Genomic DNA, 14,146 nt, shown 5'->3' on the forward strand with positions numbered 1-14,146 from the left:
CATGCTTTGGCCAATCACAGTGTGCTCTGCTGAGAGAGCCATAATTGGCCAAAGGCAGGGTGCCTTTGCCCAATCATGGCTCAGGGGTACTAAGTCCACCCCCACACTATATAAGGCTGCTTACAGAGCAGCCGTGTGTAGTGTTGTTGGCATGGACAGAGAGATAGCTTGAGTTAGATTAAGCAGGCAGGTTATTCAGTTAGTTGCAGTGTATTTGAGATATATATATATATATATACACACACACACACACACACACACACACACACACACACACACACACAGTATATGCTCTGCATTCAGTGTAGCCCATATTTACAATGCATTCCATGGTGTACTGTTTCTAATTCACTTCAGGCGGTGTACACAGTATCTAATACAGTGTGTACAGTTTGTACTACACTTCTGGTGGTGCACACAGTATACAATACAGTGCAGCCATTGTACAGTTGCTAATACAGTGCAGACACAGGCAGTGTACACAGTATCAAATACAGTGTGTACAGTTTCTACTACACTTCTGGTGGTGTACACAGTATACAATACAGTGCAGCCATTGTACAGTTGCTAATACAGTGCAGGCACAGGCAGTGTACACAGTATCAAATACAGTGTGTACAGTTTCTACTACACTTCTGGTGGTGTACACAGTATACAATACAGTGCAGCCGTTGTACACTTGCTAATACACTTTAGGCAGTGTACACAGTATCTAATACAGTGTAGTGTGGTGTTGCAAAACAAAAAATACATTGTGTCCGGAAGGCCACCAAGGAGAGGCAGAGGATCACAGGCCACCAAAAGAGGGCAAGCAGCTTCTGTGTCTACAGTCAATAGTGGTGGTCGTAGACATGGTGCATCCTTTGAAGGTGGCCGTGGGGCATGCTTGTCCTTTTTTGCTGCTGCTGGCCATGCTATTGAGCCACAACATGCAGAAGAGTGGATAACAAAGTTGTCTTCATCCTCCTCATCTTCTGTCACCCAGGCTCAGAGTAGTGTGCCTTCCAATGCAGCTGCCAAAGCAGCCTATTCCACCGTCTCCTTGTCCACAGTCACTCCTTCCATTGCCCCACCATCATGCATAGAGTCCCCAGAATTATTCTACCACAGTGTCGGTTATATGCTGCTGGAGGATGCGCAGCGATTTGAAGGCTCTGATGTTGGTTTACAGATTGAGGAAGGTAATAACATGAGCATAGAGAGAGAGGGTGCCACAGAAAGACAATAAACTGGTAGTTATGTTCCCCTAGCTTTAGCATACTGCCAACTTTGCTCCAGTGACAGGGAGGAAGCGGATGATGAGGTCACTGACTGTACTTGAGTGCCTGAGAGAAGAGAGGAGAAAAGTGAGGAGGAGGCACAACTCCAACGATGTAGGATGTCCTCTAGGGGGCAGCTTAAGGGCAGCATCCCTATTGTATCACACCGCAGAGCTCCGAAGGTGCAGGATGCTGCTGACTCCCTGCTGACTTTTAGAAGTTCCTTGGTGTGGGCCTTTGTTACGTACCTGCTGGATGAGCCCGACATGTAGTGGGAATGCTGTCTCGTACAACCCCGAGTCAAGGGCCACCGATGTTGCAACAGTGGTCACAAGAGCCTGGCGGTGTCTGGGTGCCTAGTTCATCTTTGGTCTTGTCAGTTCAGCTGGTGCAGCAGGAAACAGGAAGCAGGCTGGTAAGCTGGGGAGACACTAAATACGTAGTCAGACAAGCCGGGTTTGGTAACAGGTGATCAGATATAGATATAGACGACAGGCAGAGAATGGTCAGGATACAGGCAAAGTTCGGCAACAGGATATCAAGCAGTGTAGAGCAGAGAGTGGTTACAAGGCAGGCCAAGGTCAGGATAGCAGAGATCAAATCGTAGTCAAACAAGCCGGGTCAGACACAGGAAACAGATCGGATCACAGGAACAGGCTGTTACCAATCACTGAAATTAGTCTGCACTATTTTAACCCCTAGGTGGCAGATCCATGACAGCCTTTTTCGACATGTGCAGCAGATTCCAACCTATGTCTGAAGCAGATCAAGCGTGGCCTACCAACCGCCTCATTTGCGACATGCACACCAAGTGGAACTCAACATTGGCAATGCTAGAGTGGCTGCACACACAGCAGAGGGCCATGAATGAGTACCTGTGTGTTTAACAGGGGCATGTAATTACAGTTTTTGATATAATATTTCAACGCAGGGCCCATTCCTGCACCCAACAAAAATAACTGAGGGCTTACAGTGTTGTGGCACCAGGACCGCCCAAGGACCAATTTTTCTGCCCCTGTTTAACAGGGGCATGTAATTACAATTTTTAATATAATATTTCACAGAAGGGCCCATTCCTGCACCCATCAAGAGTAACTGTGAGGGCTTACAATGTTCTGGGGCTACCAAAACCAAAGGTCCAATTATTTCTGCCCCTGTTTAACAGGGACATGTAATTACAATTTTTGATATAATATTTTACAGCAGGGCCAATTTCTGTGCCCAACAAGAGTAACTGTGAGGGCTTATAGTGTTCTGGTACCACCAACATCTAAGGCCCAATTTACTGCAGCGTATATAGGACAGGCTGCATAGTATACAGTATATACTGCTATTCAGAGTGCATAATGCCTGTGGAACCCCCACACCATTTTCTTTAAAAAATTTGGTGCAGGGTGCCCCTTAATATCCACACCAGACCTGAAGGGCCGGGTTTGGATTGGGGGGGCAGGCATCCCCCTTTTTTTTGTATTTTTGGTATTTTTATTTATATTGCCGGGATCCGACAATACATTACAGCCGCAAGCAGTTTTAAATTCAATTTTTCCTTTAGAAATATAATTTTGCTGTGGCACTGTTATAAACATGGGAAAGATGTGGTACTTTACAGGCATGCTAAGGACACCCCCCAGGCACGATCTTTAAAGGAATATTTACTTTTTATTGTTTCACTTTAAACATTATTAAAATCACTGCTCCTGAAAAAGCAGCTGTTTTTAAAACTTTTTTTGTATTGATACATGTCCCTTGCATGCATATAAGCCTTTAAAATGAGCACTTTTGATTTTTCACATTCACGTCCCATAGACTTTAACGATGTTCGCACAAATATTTTGCCTGTTTGTATGTTCTGCTGCGAAACGAACCGGGGTGTTCGGCTCATCCCTAATGTTAATCATCTTAGTACATAAGCTTCAAGATGTTTTCCACCTTTTAAGGTCTGCCAGGGATCAGAGTATAAAGTGTATCATGACTTTTTAGAAAAGTCAAAACCTAGGAATAGTGCACATTAGCAGAGTTAGCGACAGCCATTGCCACCCCTATGAAAAGCAATATGCGCTGCATGGCTTTTCAGAGAGCAGTTGACAGATGGCTGGGAGGCAATATGTCGCAATTGCTGGCGACACTGCACATCAAACTCAACAGGGCGGTCATTAGTGTTTATTACACTACTTCAAAATGCACAAAATCTAACTGGAGAATAAAAATCATAGGTAATAAAACCAGGGTTAGTTGATTCAGGGAGTATCTGATTGTCTCATGGGTAGTGATGGACGAACTTCCGACGGGACGTTTTGCGAACGCGGACCGCGAACGCGGCCGATAGTTCGCGAAACGGAACGTTCGTGGCGGGCCCCATTGACTTCAATGGGAGGCGAACTTCGCAAACCTTTAGGTCAAATTTGCAGCCACAAAATAATTATTAGCTGGGCAAACATAGTCCCACCACATGGCCAATGACATAACACATGTATGAGGTGAATTTGGGATCGATAACTACAAGCATTCTTTTTTTATATGGGAAATTGTTCTGACAATTCAGGACTGTGGAGCGCATGAAGGCAATGGAGGAGAGGGAAGGTCAGGGACCAGGGTAGGCAAAGAAGAGGGTGCAGGAGATGATCACCAGCAGTGTGACATACAGCAATGACACCTGCACCTTGATAGAGTCATCTGACAACAGCACCGTGATAGAGAGCACTGACATCAGCAGCGTGACATAAAGAATTAACACCAGCACCGTGACATACAGCATTGACAGCAACACCGTGATAGAGAGCACTGACATCAGCAGCGTGACATAAATCACTCACACCAGCACCGTGATATACAGCACTGACAGCAGCACCGTGATAGAGAGCACTGACATCAGAAGCGTGACATACAGCACTGACATCAGCACCGTGATATACAGCACTGACAGCAGCACCGTGATAGAGAGCACTGACATCAGCAGCGTGACATAAATCACTCACACCAGCACCGTGATATACAGCACTGACAGCAGCACCGTGATAGAGAGCACTGACATCAGCAGCGTGACATAAATCACTCACACCAGCACCGTGATATACAGCACTGACAGCAGCACCGTGATAGAGAGCACTGACATCAGAAGCGTGACATACAGCACTGACATCAGCACCGTGATATACAGCACTGACAGCAGCACCGTGATAGAGAGCACTGACATCAGAAGCGTGACATACAGCACTGACATCAGCACCGTGATATACTGCACTGACAGCAGCACCGTGATAGAGAGCACTGACATCAGAAGCAAGACATACAGCACTGACATCAGCACCGTGATATACAGCACTGACAGCAGCACCGTGATAGAGAGCACTGACATCAGAAGCGTGACATACAGCACTGACATCAGCACCGTGATATACAGCACTGACAGCAGCACCGTGATAGATAGCACTGGCATCAGCAGCGTGACATTAAGCACTCACACCAGCACTGTGATATACAGCACCGACAGCAGCACCGTGATAGAGAGCACTGACATCAGCAGCGTGACATTAAGCACTCACACCAGCATCGTGATATACAGCACCGACAGCAGCACCGTAAGCAGCCCCAGGAGGAAGTTAGCACAGCACAGGGATGGTGTGATCCCCTCATAATAAGAACCCCCAGGAGTAAGTCAGCACAGCACAGGGATGGTGTGATCCCCTCATAATAAGCAGGCCCAGGAGAAAATCAGCACAGCACAGGGATGGTGTGATCCCCTCATAATAAGAAGGCCCAGGAGAAACTCAGCACAGCACAGGGATGGCGTGATCCCCTCATAATAAGAACCCCCAGGAGTAAGTCAGCACAGCACATGGATGGTGTGATCCCCTCATAATAAGCAGGCCCAGGAGAAAATCAGCACAGCACAGGGATGGTGTGATCCCCTCATAATAAGAACCCCCAGGAGAAAATCAGCACAGCACAGGGATGGTGTGATCCCCTCATAATAAGAACCCCCAGGAGGAAGTCAGCACAGCACAGGGATGGTGTGATCCCCTCATAATAAGCAGGCCCAGGAGAAAATCAGCACAGCACAGCACAGGGATGGTGTGATCCCCTCATAATAAGAACCCCCAGGAGTAAGTCAGCACAGCACAGGGATGGTGTGATCCCCTCATAATAAGCAGGCCCAGGAGAAAATCAGCACAGCACAGGGATGGTGTGATACCCTCATAATAAGCAGGCCCAGGAGAAACTCAGCACAGCACAGGGATGGTGTGATCCCCTCATAATAAGAACCCCCAGGAGAAAATCAGCACAGCACAGGGATGGTGTGATCCCCTCATAATAAGAACCCCCAGGAGAAAATCAGCACAGCACAGGGATGGTGTGATCCCCTCATAATAAGCAGGCCCAGGAGAAAATCAGCACAGCACAGGGATGGTGTGATCCCCTCATAATAAGAACCCCCAGGAGAAAATCAGCACAGCACAGGGATGGTGTGATCCCCTCATAATAAGAACCCCCAGGAGGAAGTCAGCACAGCACAGGGATGGTGTGATCCCCTCATAATAAGCAGGCCCAGGAGAAAATCAGCACAGCACAGGGATGGTGTGATCCCCTCATAATAAGAACCCCCAGGAGTAAGTCAGCACAGCACAGGGATGGTGTGATCCCCTCATAATAAGCAGGCCCAGGAGAAAATCAGCACAGCACAGGGATGGTGTGATACCCTCATAATAAGCAGGCCCAGGAGAAACTCAGCACAGCACAGGGATGGTGTGATCCCCTCATAATAAGAACCCCCAGGAGAAAATCAGCACAGCACAGGGATGGTGTGATCCCCTCATAATAAGAACCCCCAGGAGGAAGTCAGTACAGCACAGGGATGGTGTGATCCCCTCATAATAAGCAGGCCCAGGAGAAAATCAGCACAGCACAGGGATGGTGTGATCCCCTCATAATAAGAACCCCCAGGAGTAAGTCAGCACAGCACAGGGATGGTGTGATCCCCTCAGAATAAGCAGGCCCAGGAGAAAATCAGCACATCACAGGGATGGTGTGATCCCCTCATAATAAGCAGGCCCAGGAGAAACCCAGCACAGCACAGGGATGGTGTGATCCCCTCATAATAAGCAGGCCCAGGAGAAAATCAGCACAGCACAGGGATGGTGTGATCCCCTCATAATAAGCAGGCCCAGGAGAAACTCAGCACAGCACAGGGATGGTGTGATCCCCTCATAATAAGAACCCCCAGGAGGAAGTCAGCACAGCACAGGGGTTGTGTGATCCCCTCATAATAAGCAGGCCCAGGAGAAAATCAGCACAGCACAGGGATGGTGTGATCCCCTCATAATAAGAACCCCCAGGAGAAAATCAGCACAGCACAGGGATGGTGTGATCCCCTCATAATAAGAACCCCCAGGAGTAAGTCAGCACAGCACAGGGATGGTGTGATCCCCTCATAATAAGCAGGCCCAGGAGAAAATCAGCACAGCACAGGGATGGTGTGATCCCCTCATAATAAGCAGGCCCAGGAGAAAATAAGCACAGCACAGGGATGGTGTGATCCCCTCAATAAGAACCCCCAGGAGGAAGTCAGCACAGCACAGGGATGGTGTGATCCCCTCATAATAAGCAGGCCCAGGAGAAAATCAGCACAGCACAGGGATGGTGTGATCCCCTCATAATAAGCAGGCCCAGGAGAAAATCAGCACAGCACAGGGATGGTGTGATCCCCTCATAATAAGAACCCCCAGGAGGAAGTCAGCACAGCACAGGGATGGTGTGATCCCCTCATAATAAGAACCCCCAGGAGTAAGTCAGCACAGCACAGGGATGGTGTGATCCCCTCATAATAAGCAGGCCCAGGAGAAAATCAGCACAGCACAGGGATGGTGTGATCCCCTCATAATAAGAACCCCCAGGAAAACATCAGCACAGCACAGGGATGGTGTGATCCCCTCATAATAAGAACCCCCAGGAGTAAGTCAGCACAGCACAGGGATGGTGTGATCCCCTCATAATAAGCAGGCCCAGGAGAACATCAGCACAGCACAGGGATGGTGTGATCCCCTCATAATAAGAACCCCCAGGAGTAAGTCAGCACAGCACAGGGATGGTGTGATCCCCTCATAATAAGCAGGCCCAGGAGAAAATCAGCACAGCACAGGGATGGTGTGATCCCCTCATAATAAGAACCCCCAGGAGGAAGTCAGCACAGCACAGGGATGGTGTGATCCCCTCATAATAAGAACCCCCAGGAGTAAGTCAGCACAGCACAGGGATGGTGTGATCCCCTCATAATAAGCAGGCCCAGGAGGAAGTCAGCACAGCACAGGGATGGTGTGATCCCCTCATAATAAGAACCCCCAGGAGTAAGTCAGCACAGCACAGGGATGGTGTGATCCCCTCATAATAAGCAGGCCCAGGAGAAAATCAGCACAGCACAGGGATGGTGTGATCCCCTCATAATAAGCAGGCCCAGGAGAAACTCAGCACAGCACAGGGATGGTGTGATCCCCTCATAATAAGAACCCCCAGGAGTAAGTCAGCACAGCACAGGGATGGTGTGATCCCCTCATAATAAGCAGGCCCAGGAGAAAATCAGCACAGCACAGGGATGGTGTGATCCCCTCATAATAAGAACCCCCAGGAGGAAGTCAGCACAGCACAGGGATGGTGTGATCCCCTCATAATAGGCAGGCCCAGGAGTAAATCAGCACAGGACAGGGATGGTGTGATCCCCTCACAGTAAGAACCCCCAGGTGAAAATCAGCACAGCACAGGGATGGTGTGATCCCCTCATAATAAGCAGGCCCAGGAGTAAATCAGCACAGGACAGGGATGGTGTGATCCCCTCATAATAAGAACCCCCAGGAGTAAGTCAGCACAGGACAGGGATGGTGTGATCCCCTCATAATAAGCAGGCCCAGGAGTAAATCAGCACAGGACAGGAATGGTGTGATCCCCTCATAATAAGAACCCCCAGGAGTAAATCAGCACAGCACAGGGATGGTGTGACTGATTAGCAGATTGTACGTCAGTCCCTATACTGCTGAAGGACTGCTGCAGTATAGGGCAGCGGTCAGCAGTGGTGCACCTCAACCCTATGTATTGTGGACCGATACCGGTCCTTACAGAACAGCAGACTGTACCTCACTCAACCCTTTGTACTGTAGCACCCTTCACCAAGTTACTAGTCCTTATAAGGACCTTTGTGGACCCAGTAGGTTGTGTGTGACTGATTAGCAGACTGTACGTCAGTCCCTATACTGCTGAAGGACTGCTGCAGTATAGGGCAGCGGTCAGCAGTGGTGCACCTCAACCCTATCTATTGTGGACCGATACCAGTCCTTACAGAACGGCAGACTGTACCGCACTCAACCCTATGTACTGTAGCACCCTACACAGACCAAGTTACCAGTCCTGATAAAGAGCTTTGTGGAGCAAGTGAGTTGTGAATGATTAGCAGACTGCAGCAGAAGGGCAGCAGTCAAGTATAATATTCTTTCTATATTTGGAAGAAAGAATATTATACGTGTACAAGCCTATTACCATACCACTGATACCAGTCCTGAAAAGAACCTCTGTGGAACTAATAGTAACAGCAACTGTTTAAAATGACCCTCACTGCCTGACACACTGCTTCCTTCCTGTCCCTATACAAACTGGCAAAACAGAGGAGACTGGAACAATTACTGGTTACTCGAATAGCACTTTTGTGGACCTGATAGTAACAGCTAATGATGATGATGATGATGATGATGACTAATCTGGCTGTCCCTAAAATAGCAGCAGACACAGCGCTCTGTCCCTTTATCTAAACTGACAAAAGACACTCAACAATCAGTAGCACAGCAAACCTATATACACCTAACACCTATACCAGTCCTGAAAAGAACTTTTGTGTACCAAATAGCTAGTGGTTTATCTGTCCCTGCTCCAAACAGCAACCTTTCCCTATAGTGACAGAAGAAAGAATTTAAAATGGCCGCCGGATCGGGTGTATTAATAAGTTAGGGGGAATGTCCAAGTGTCCATGTGCTGTCATGTCTCAATTGGCTGTCCTGTACCCCATGATGGATGTGTCATTAGGTCAAAGTTCCTTTACACAGTAAAAACGCGGAAGTCCGCCAGGCGAACGACGCCAATAGTCCGCCGAACTGGCGGACCGCGAACAGCCGAAATTCGCCGTGAAACGACCGCCGGGCGAACTGTTTGGCCATCACTACTCATGGGGGATCAGATAGGATTTTTTCCTCCAACAGGAGCAGATTGGATCATGCTTCATTATATTTTTTGCCTTTCTCTGGAACAACTGTTCGTATAGATTTGTGTATATGGAGGTTTTCTATTTTTGTTTCTATTTTTTTTAACTAGTGTTTGTGACTTGTGTCTTTTTTTCAACCTAACTAACTATATAACTAAGGCGGGCCATAGATAGAAGGAAAGAAAATAGCTTGAATGCCCCCCCCCCCCCCCCCCCCCAACGCTATTTTATTCTGTCAGCAGAGAGGTATAGGGAGCACTCCTAGCCAGCAGAATACAATGGTTACTGCTAGAGTCACTGGCAGTAGAGATGTAGCCACTGGCAGTAATCATATGTAGAAAAATCCGACAGGCTGATTGTACCTTTGGTATAATCAGCCTGCCCATATATGGATCCAAATTCGGCTGGTCCCTGCTGAACCAGCCAAATTTGGAAATCTGACTCTGTATATGCTTTCTTTTCTAGTCACTGTATACACATCTGGAAACTATATGGACATCAATGACATTCCCACGACTGGTGCTTCTTGTGCAACAGCCAAGCAAGACAAATTGAAAGTTTGTGGTAAGTTATTACTAATTGGTGTCTTCTGGTCTGTTTCAGGTCCAAATTCAGAAAAAAAATTTGGACCTGAAACGGTGAACAGGGATGGACCGGACCCCTGCTGTGAGCTGCTCCACACGGCAGTACAAACCAAGCCTCAGGGTCTTCCAGCTCCATGAGAGGCTGAAAATGGAGGGGCGGTGCAGTAGGGGGGATATACTTGCAGCAGCCAAAGTACTTACCAACTGCCATCCACAGGTGCCCAGGAGCATCGCCAACAAAAAAAAGAACACTTCAGTGGGGGAGGGGAGAGGTGTTAACCCATTGTATGCTGACGTGAGGTAGCACCATGAGGTACACTTTACCTGTAAAGGCATATTAAATGTTATTCCATGATATTTTGTCAGTATTGCTATGATGTAAATTATAGCAAACACTATACTTGAAGTGAAATATCCTGTTACTTAAAGTGATTGTAAAGCCACTTGTCATGTCCCTACAATCCACTGTTAGGTAACAATATGTGTCCCACTGTATGTCCTTTATAAAAGAAGCCAATTTCTACCATATTTCAGAGTACCTCCTGGAGCTCACGTGACGTGCCTCTCTCAGTCTGACAGCTACAGTGGGAGAGGCCAAGAACTCCTGCTGACGTCAGCCCGGAGGAGGGGAGGAGAGGATGAGAGAGCCAGCCGGCCACGTGAGCGCCGGGAGACAATCTGAAATAAGGTAGATAGAAATTGGTTTGTAGGGACATGACACTGTTATGATAGAAGCAGGAGGGGAGAATCGATGAGCAGATTGGAGCTGACAGGCAGAGGAAGACATAGGAGAGCTGCAGATGACAGACGCACGTAAACTGACCATGGTGTCAGGGCTGAGCAGCCATTATAAACCGAATAATGGGATACCATATTTGAAAACTTACACAAATGCACCAAAACTACCACCATTAGTTAATCTGCCACCAAACTGCTCTATAGGTGGTATCTTTCCCCTGCCAAATTCAATTCATTCTACCCATCAACATCTCCACTCTGTTTCAGGGGTTGCCCTACTCATTAGACACTACTACACATATTTTGGGACTGCCCCCATCTAAAAAACATTTGGCATAATTCTAATCTCATGATTGATCGAATTTCAGGCAGAAAGATCCCACTAATACCCCAAATGTGCCTTTTATTCTTCCCTCAGAAAGAATACACCACACGTTATATGACACCATGCATATATACCAAAAAAAATGGACTCTACGGGAAACTTTTTTTTAGGGTTGCAAGCAGTTCAACATACACAGTCACTGCCACTGCTACAAAAGTGCTTAAAAGGGCTGGTTCTGATTCAGTCTGCTATGTTTTACCAACTTCTGCTTTATTAGGTTTTCGTTACTTTTATTGGTATTAAAAATATAACATTCTACTTTGTAATAACAATACAAAGATCACTACTGACATATTTTCATCTTTTAATTGTTGTAAAGGAGTAGAGGCTTCAAGAAGGCTGGCCCAAAATGACTTAGGACGCATAAATAAATACAAGAGTAACATTCTCTCAGTGGCTAAACAAAAAAATACTGATCCATCTATAATTGCTGCTATTATGTCTCGGGAATCACGTGGAGGAAGCGTTCTGAAAGATGGTTGGGGTGACCATAACAATGGCTTTGGCCTGATGCAGGTACTAAGAACTTGTTTACTTTTGGAACAAATTAAGTGGTGCTGACATCTTTATTCATTATGCTCACTGTATGCTATTTTTATATGTAAAGCGCCTCTAGTTTACTGCTGCTATAGTGCCGTTTTACGGCCACTAGTGGGGTGCTTTTAACCCCCACTAGCAGCCAAATAAAGGGTGCAAAGTGCCGCTGCCAAAGAGCTTTGCAGGCGATTCAGCAGCGGTGCCCATTGATTTCAATGGCAGGGGCGATGGAGGAGCGATGTCAGGGCCGTCTTTAATATTGATTGGACTCTGGGCAAAGATTTTATTGGGGGACTCCCCAGCTAGGATCAAAATGAGTTTACTGCAGAAGATCAGACAAGGATTGTGATTGGCTGCCAGAGATTACAACACATCATTACAGCTCACAGATTAGTTGCTAGAGGTTACAGAACATCATTACTACTCATTACTACTGATTCTAGAGGTTACTGAAAAACATTATTGATCACTGATTAGTTGCTAGAGGTTACTACACATCATAACTTCTCAGTGCAAATTGCAGGTGTGGCCAAACTGCACTAGCTTTGAGGAGTGCATTATGTGTTGAGTGCAGGGTTGGGGGTGCACTATGTGTTGAGTGCAGCGTTGGGGGTGTGCTATGTGTTGAGTGCAGGGTTGGGGGTGCGCTATGTGTTGAGTGCAGAGTTGGGGAGGTTTAAGGTTTAAGTGCAGGAGAGAGGGAGGCTGGCGTTGGGAAGAAGGGAGATTGAGACTAAATTGCGTAGATTGCGACTACTGCCAGAGGGTGTAAGGTGATGGGTGTGTTGGGTAAAGTTAAATAATGGAGGCCCAGGGTTTGAGGAAATATCTCCAGCGGTTAGGAGAAGCAGAAAAGTAAGGGAGGTAATATGAGAATACGATTTGTATGAGGGGACATGCTTCAGTATCTTGGGAGGTTTGTTAGCAAGTGGGCTTAGAGTTAGAAAGAGGTGATGAGTGCAGTAATAGTGAGAGGGGAGAAGTGAGGGTGATATGTACAGATTGTGGGGGGGGAAGAGGGGTGAAGAAAAGATTGAGGAGAGAGGCTGCAATTGTGAAAAGGAAGAGAGGTAAAGAGTGCATGTTTCAGAGAGGAAGGTGAGATCATTTGGAAATGAGTTCACCTGCAGTCTGCTCTGGTTTGCTTTGTGCAAATTGCTGAAGTGCAAGAGCGGAAGTGCCACTTATTTAAAGAACCCCACTTCTTTGGAAGAACCTCCTGTATGTGTTCCCCCCATAAAGAAGGCCTTGTTTTTATACTGTGTTGGGTGTAAGTTGAATCTGGCAATTAATCAATCAAGAGGTAATATTAGGCACACAGCTAGCAGAGCAAAACTTTTCACACCACAATCAAACAGCAAGAGGACCAAAAGGCCAAAATTGTAAAGATAAGAGAACCCATAATTTAGCTAATAGCTAAATAAACATTGAAATAATGTGAGCATGGCTACAGGTGGAGTTGAAACAGCGGTGACAAACAGATTTATCAAATATGCATTCAGTCAGTCAATGTTTAGTTTAAAGGACATGGGAGTATAAACGCAGATTTACCTGTGAAGAGAGAAGAAAATGTTCAGATGGATGGTGCTGGAACGGAAGTGCCACTTATTTAAAGAACCCCACTTCTTTGGAAGAACCCATTGTATGTGCAGCCCCCTGTAATGATGGGCATACATGCACCATTTTTTAATGGTGGTGGTGAAATCACCTCCTACAGGGCTGGAGTCGCTGATTTACATATCGCGGGAGCAAACGCTGTTGCTGTCAAGATAAATAAATCAGTGCTGCAGCTGAATGGCGTACCTGAAAAGCAAACAATGGTAACATAAAATATTAACCACATAAAACAATCTGTGTAAAAAAAAAAAGTAAACAATATATTCCGAAGCATTGGGGCAATCCGCCCCTAATTTTAGGGGCAAATCGCCCCTTCACCTCTGCCCCGATGCTTCAGCATTTATGCTCTTTTTTTAACGGTGGTGGTGAAATCACCTCCTTGGAGTCATGGCTTTATGTATCGTGGGAGTAGACGCTGTTGCTGTCAGAAAAAATAAACTCGTGTTGCAGCTGAATGGAGTACCTGCAAAGCAAATACTGTAATGATTAACAATAAAACATAGCAACATTACAGTATAACAGTAACACATACCATACCTGCAAAGCAAATACAATAAAACATTAGTTATAAACTACAGTTACAATAGAGAGAGAACAATAGATATAGAACAATACAGAGCAAACAATAGAGCGGACAATAGAGAGAGAAGAAAAAAAAGCAATGTTTGTTTTTTTTTTTTTTTACTTTTATATAAACTATAAACCGTTCCTGTAAAAGTTCCAGATTAGGGTCTCCTAAAATTTGATGGCCATCCATCTATCAAAACCCTGTGTATGTGTGCCCTAGGAC

At 46.4% G+C, this 14,146-nt stretch overlaps 1 protein-coding gene across 2 annotated transcripts in view; it reads left to right on the forward strand.

The window, feature by feature from the left end:
• LOC143983254 (uncharacterized) overlaps nt 1-14,146 on the forward strand; it is a 78,815-nt gene that overhangs the window by 1,811 nt on the left and 62,858 nt on the right. For both annotated transcript variants that reach the window (XM_077482726.1, XM_077482725.1), the window contains 2 exons: nt 9,961-10,059; nt 11,522-11,718. In XM_077482726.1, the coding sequence (XP_077338852.1) occupies nt 9,987-10,059; nt 11,522-11,718 (270 nt within the window). In that variant the 5' untranslated portion in view covers nt 9,961-9,986. The remainder of the gene's footprint in view (nt 1-9,960; nt 10,060-11,521; nt 11,719-14,146) is intronic.

Source organism: Lithobates pipiens, unplaced genomic scaffold, assembly GCF_037356315.1.
Source record: "Lithobates pipiens isolate NorthernLeopardFrog02 unplaced genomic scaffold, aLitPip1_a1.2 Scaffold_16, whole genome shotgun sequence".
In the NCBI taxonomy this organism is placed as follows: domain Eukaryota; kingdom Metazoa; phylum Chordata; class Amphibia; order Anura; family Ranidae; genus Lithobates; species Lithobates pipiens.